We start from the raw sequence: 6,498 nt of genomic DNA on the forward strand, positions 1-6,498 counted from the left end.
ACACACGCACACGCACACGCACACACACACACACACGCACACGCACACACACACACACACGCACACACACACACACACACACACACACACTGTAGTTTAATCTGGTGTGTGATGTATTATGAAAGCACACAAAACTCACCAGGTCCTTAAAAAGTCCTTTCAGCTCTTTGGCCTCATCTTGTAGGCGGAAAGCCATCCTCTTCCTCATCTTGGACGATGTGCAAATGATCTGTCCTCGCATAACGGCCCGCACATACTCCACCAGAACCCGCCTATGCACCTCGCCCACCAGCGCCTGTGGGGTCACAGAAGTAAAGCCTGACGGTGTTGCAGAGTTATTAAAGCACAGGTGTGTGAAACTGTTTGTACCTGGTATGGAGGAGGATCCATCCTTTTAAACTTTCTAAAATGTTGTTTGATGCTTCCTTCAATTGCTTCAAATGACTCTGTGTTGTTCAACCATTTTCTCCTCATCAGTTTGTCAAAGAAAGGCTGTAACATCAAGAGATCAGGATCAGATCATTAGAAAATGTTGTCCTCACATGATGAGACAAAACCTTTACATTTCAAAGCCTAAAGGGAAAGTCTGGGTTTTTATTTTGGCTGTGTGGTGAATTAAAAAAGCTCAAAGTAATTCAAGGAGTAGAAGCCATCAACACAAACTCCAAGCTGTCAGTTTGAGCTACCTGATATATTTTACACTTTGTTGTTTTTAAACAGGTAGTTGTTTAGTTTGTTATTATTTGCATGACATTGTACACACAACTTCTAAAAGATTTCTCCCTCAACAACTACAGGAGAAAAGCCCGGCCCTCTTTAGAACTTCAAAGCTCCAATCCAGCAAAAATAAATCTTTTAAAGTTTAAATTGGTCCCAGAAACTTGGACTTTTCATGCCTGAACTGACATTTTGATGTATTTTTTTACACAATCCCAAAGGTTTGTGGTCTTCTTGCAGATTTTATCACAGAAAATTTTACTTTGTCAAACTTTTAAGATGTTTSTAACAGCTTTGTAAAGTTTAAATAAACTCTTTACATTTTATACATTCAATGTATTTTTTTCATTGGATCTGAAAGGTTTTATCTTTCAACCTGGAGGTAAAGGGTATTTTCACTTGTCACATTTCCTACATAACACACTGTAGATGAAGAATAATGAAATGTGTAACAGACAGATGCTCCTGCTGCTGACGGTTTGGGAATTTTTTTTTCCAAAAGACTTAGTTTTCAAACTGTGGCTGTTTGTTTAAGGTTTACTTCATGCTCTATATTTCTGTCTGCCTGCCTTCATAAAACACCAGCTATAAATAATAATATGGGGGTATTTAATCCTTTAAAAACCTGGTGAGTGGAATGTGTCAGATTTTGTTTTTTCATATTTGGTGATATATAACGGCAGGYGATGTTTGTAAAGACAAAGTCTTTTATTGCCTGACCCTGATGTGCTCCAGCAGCCTCTCAGTCAGCACCCTGACGGACTGGTTGATGATCCGGTCCAGCGAAGAGTTTGCTCTCTGTGCTGACTCCTCACTTCCCTGTGGGTCACACTGTCTGCAGCGCTCCACAAAGGACCTGCAGGTTACACAACACAAAACACTTGTAGCTCAGTCCGTTCAGTATATTTTGTTTCTGTTGTAGTGAATTCTCTACCTTAACGGAGGGCAGCAGTTGACCAGAGCTATGGTCCTGGACACATATCCATCTCCTCTGTCTCCAAACTCTGCCTGAGTCTCATGAAACATCTCAACTTTCCTCTGGAAACTGGAAACATGGAGCTTTTTAGAACAATGTCATAAATGCAAGYTCAGTCTGTGTGAGCTGAAACTAGCTCAAYGAAAAGTGTCCTGATGCAGCTCWATATACCAGGTAGAAAAATCTTTAAGTAGGTCCTCTGGACAGGTTCTTTGTTGAAATGGTAAATGGCTTGAACTTGTATAYCYCCTTATCAAGACCATATAGACCCCGAAGCATTTTACACTTCACCCATTCACCCCAAGAGACTAGCCTGGTGAGAAACAGTTTCTTGTTGGAGACATGGARTCTSTTGAAGTTTAAAACTATTTGATCTGATTTACCCAGTTGCTAACGGTTGACAGTGACGTACAGTATGCTGTGCGCCAGCTTTGAAGGAAGCTAAGCCAAGAAACTAACCGGAAATCGTGTGCCCTGTAAACAACCATCCTCTTCTGAGAAGAGAGAAGTACTGAGCTGAACAAGATGGCTGTAAATGAGTTTGTGAGACAAATTTAATTTAATTTGAAAGTCTTGTCAACACGGATTGAATGGCTTCATTCCTCTGCTGAAAGCAGAAAACTGATGACATCGTTTAAAAGTCCTACTTCTGTTCACTGATTGGCCCAGTTAAAATTCTACCAGAGAAATCCTTGTCTATGGGGAAAAACCCAGAWGGAGCAGTGAAGGGAGACTAGAAATGAGCAGAACTGTGTAGGAAGACAAGGGCCAGGCTACCATTAGACTTCTTCAGTCTGAGGAGTTTCAGGTAAACTCAGCCTTATAAGCAGTAAACTTTCCATCGTCTGTCTCCAGTTGACTCCCTCATACAATGCTGTTATTGTGAGTATAATTCAGCCCTCTGTGAACAATAACTGATAAATATCATTAGACTGAGGGTCCTCTAACAATAGGGATAARCATTTGTTAGGCTGATGGTCCTCTTTTACATGTGAACAATCAGTTTTGATTGTCATCATTAAACCTGTTTGTCCACCATGTGGAGGCTGTGCTTATTAACTGAGTTTACCTGAAACTCCTCAGAATGAAGAAGTCTCTTGGCGGAGAGATGAAATATTTCTTTAAAGAACCCATCTAGAGGACCCATTTTAAACTCTTTTTTTTTTTTTTAGCTCAAAGCAACAATCAAGCTCAAAGGGGAATRTTTAAAGTGACTGCAAAAACAACCCGACCAGCTGTAACAGCTACAATTGACAACTGGCAGCAACTTAAAGAAGGTTACCATCAGTCTAATAATTTAATGATTATTTTCTTAACTGCAGTTTTTGCACACGATTTGGTCAAATTTGATTTATCATTAAGTTTAATTGGTTTATTCATTATTGCACATGTTGTTACTTCAGACTCGTTCTTTAACTAAATAATATTCCAAACCCTCCAGCTGTTTCCGGTTCTGACATGCTCTCACCTGTACAAGAAGTTGGCCAGTCCAATCAAACTGCAGCGAGCCACTCTTGCACCCAGAAACTGGCTCACAGATGTTGATCTGTCCAAGTCCACCTTCAGCCTCTGGAAGTATTAAATGCAGAGCTGCACTTCTCAAAAAATAAAAAAAATAAAACTTTTCACGGGGCTGTGTAAGCTTACCTGGATGATTGAGCGTGCTAGTTGTGACTGAAACTCTTCAATGTACAGAGTCTGGGCCCATCGCCTCTCCTCCTCATCCAGAACCTGAATCAGTTCTGTGGTCACTTTATCCTGAGATGTAGAGTATGAGCTGAGTTTTCTCAGTGTTTTTTTTCTCAGGAGCAGCTAAAAGACTTGTCTTCTCACCCTGACTATCTGAATGCAGTCCTCCTCTAGCCTGTCKACTGTCTTCTGAGGGAGGATGGGCTCCAGAGCAGCATAGTTTATTGGTGTGGTAGTGCAGATGGTTCCCAGGACATCCCTTGGGGAAATGGACATTAAGTATTGCACAGAAACTAGATAAGTCATCATGGAGACATTCAGTAAACAGTGTTCTCACCAACCTGTTGTAGATGTTGTAGAACCAGTCCAGCAGAGAGTAGACGTCTGTAATCTGCAGRGGCCCACTAGTGATGGTCCGAAGGCGTTTGGCTACAGCTCGATGGTAGCTTTCTACATAAACCTGGAAGGCTGCAAACTCCTCTGGGTAAATGGAGACTGCGTTCCTTCTGGCTGCATCKAGATCATCCACCATCCGGCTCCTAAGACGCTCCAAATACAAGGCCAGTTGTCCTGCTTGGGTGTCCACCTGAAGAGGCAAGCTCCAGTCTGCAGCTTCTGTCACCGCTTGCCTCCACTTCATCTTCAACCGTCGAGGGCGCTGGCTGGGGTGGATGTAAGAGCTGGTGCACTCTGTCCTGGTCTCCTCTCTTAGAGCCCAGGCAGCATCAGCATGCTCCTCCTGTTGGATTACGAGCACCACCAGACCAAGGTTGGGACCAGCGCTAGGCTGACGGAGGGATTCTCGCACTACGTCCCACATCTCCTTCTGAAGGGCCTCATACAACAGTTCCACYTCTTTAGCCTTCCTTCTGCTTGAGTCTAGGGTTGCGTTAGAGCTGAGGGCCTCATCTAAGGATGAAGATGATAAAGGAATTCCACCAAATGGGGTACTGGGACTTTGTGTAGGAGTGAGGGTAGGAGTACTTTGGTTCGGCAGCAGAGACAGAAGCTCACACTCTCGCTCCAGCTCCTGAATGTGTGTGTCAGCCAGGAGAAGGTCTCTGTGGTTGACCAACTGCAGGATCTCTAAAACTGTCGAAGAGTAAGGGAAAAAACAGAAGGGCTTGTTTCATTTCAAAGGATACAATAACAAAACAGTTTACAGTCAACATTGTTAAGGTTCCACACGGGGCTATTTGGAGCTCATTCTCTGCAATTTTRTTCATCTACAGAGTAAGAAAACAGCAGCTTGGTTGGATTTTACAATAACATTGGGCAGTAGGAAGTGCAGTTATTTTCTGGTTTCACAGCTGGATGCAGAACAAATACATTGACATAGATCTTGGACCTTTCAATGTAATCAGTAAGTTGTCTTGAWCTGAGAGGAAAAACAGAAAGTTTGACAATGAGCTGAACTGATGCTGTTTTCTTGATCATACCTGATAGGGGCTCTCGAGTTTTGACCACTGGTTCTTCCTCCACCGTTTCCTCGTCATCCTCTTGGGATGTCTTGTCTGACATGGACTCTCGTTTCAGCTTGCCCAGACTGACTATCTTTAAGAAGGAGGGTCTTCTGGACCCCTCGGGCTCACACTCTGTGCTCAGCTCCCCACAGGGCAAACTTTCTCTGCGCTCCTCCTTACGTCGACCTGTGAAGCTATAGGAGAGCATTATGGTCCCTCTCTTTTTCAAAATGTATTATATTATTATTTAACCAGGCAAATCCCATTGAGATTGCAGATCTCTTTTGCAAGGGAGGCCTGGGCCTGATCTTCAGGGATTTGGAACCATAAATAGGAACAATCAGCCTGCAGATCTGCATTGTACTGACCAGAGTGAAAACTGCAGCTATGGTTGGAATGCAAACACACATCTGTTAAACTGTGCTGCTGCAGAGAATGCTCAGCTCAGTTAAAAATAGTTCAGTTTAATGGGGGTGTTAGGGACAAAGCATGTCAGAGGAAAACAAAAGACATTCTGCAGACCAACAGCTTTTTATATAATATTACATAAACCCTCAGAAACTCAAGGTAAGACTGGATTTCCTGTTTTAACTCCTCCGTGTTGGACTTTGAAGAATCAAGAACGTTTGAATCAGCAGACACAGTCGGACTATTTCCACTGATTTTAGTCAACATTTTCTGATTGTTTGATGAAAGTAGCTGATCTAATGTAAGCTATCTTACTTTAATTTGTTATTTAAATGGTGGTTTAATTAAAAAATACACAGCAGAAAAAGAAAAAAAGGATGTGTTTTCTTCACAGAGTTAAATTGAGTTGTTCCTCACCGAAGCAGGGTCATAATCCCCTCTGAGCCCCTACGTAGTCCTTTTCTTTTCTCCCTCTCTGCTGGGAGTGTGTTTGAGTCTCCAGAGCTGTAGTGGGGTGAGGTGTTCCCCCACACATTTCTTCCTGATATGCGAAGCCCCTTTCCCAGCTTTTCGAGGGTTTTGAGGGGTGACACTCCACAGATCCMCTCCAAAGTCCCCCTGAGTGGCTTCCCTTTGGGGTTCCCTGCACCATGCCTCTCTGCATTCACCTCATTCTCCTCTTCTTCTCCATCACAGAAGGTCCTTCTGACCTCCCCCATMATGAGGCCTGTGTCAGCTCCATGCCTTTCAGCATCATCCAGGTCCACATCCTCAAAAGGGTTCAGATTCTTGTTCATGTCCTTCAGGTCGTTCAGCTCCTTCAGATCATTCAGGTCATTCAAGTCCTTTAGGTCCAAGCTGAGTTGAGGTAGGATCAGTTCTCCATTCACTCTGGGGAACTCAGTGCAGCTCTTGGACCTTCCTGGGAGCTTTTTAAGGATGGGCATGACTGCAGGGAATACTTCAACAAACTGTGGAAACAAAAAGGTGTTGGACAAATGTTCAGAGAAAGAGCTTTAAATGTCACTAACTTTAATCAACTTACAAACTATTTTCTTCATTTTGGCACAGGCAGGTTATGTAGAGGACATCTTTAATATTTGTGTGTTTGTATATTTGTTAATAATTGTGTATTTGTATCATATTTGTGTTGACTATCTGCAGTTTCTGGATAAAAACTAACACAAGGGATAAAAGAAACCATTTAGGTTAGACATTTTTACCTTTGAACAAACCATTCTGCAC

The 6,498-nt window shown here is 42.7% G+C and overlaps 1 protein-coding gene across 1 annotated transcript in view; it reads right to left on the reverse strand.

The window, feature by feature from the left end:
* exoc3l2a (exocyst complex component 3-like 2a) overlaps positions 1-6,224 on the reverse strand; it is a gene marked incomplete at its 5' end in the record, with an annotated part of 17,012 nt that extends 10,788 nt beyond the window's left edge. Inside the window, 10 exon segments of the mRNA XM_014024285.1 lie at positions 140-295; positions 370-492; positions 1,438-1,573; positions 1,652-1,762; positions 3,162-3,262; positions 3,341-3,451; positions 3,527-3,641; positions 3,724-4,474; positions 4,822-5,039; positions 5,671-6,224. Of these exon segments, the coding sequence (XP_013879739.1) occupies positions 140-295; positions 370-492; positions 1,438-1,573; positions 1,652-1,762; positions 3,162-3,262; positions 3,341-3,451; positions 3,527-3,641; positions 3,724-4,474; positions 4,822-5,039; positions 5,671-6,200 (2,352 nt within the window).
* Between the last annotated feature and the right edge of the window lie 274 nt (positions 6,225-6,498).

This window comes from Austrofundulus limnaeus, unplaced genomic scaffold (assembly GCF_001266775.1).
Source record: "Austrofundulus limnaeus strain Quisiro unplaced genomic scaffold, Austrofundulus_limnaeus-1.0 Scaffold416, whole genome shotgun sequence".
Classification (NCBI taxonomy): domain Eukaryota; kingdom Metazoa; phylum Chordata; class Actinopteri; order Cyprinodontiformes; family Rivulidae; genus Austrofundulus; species Austrofundulus limnaeus.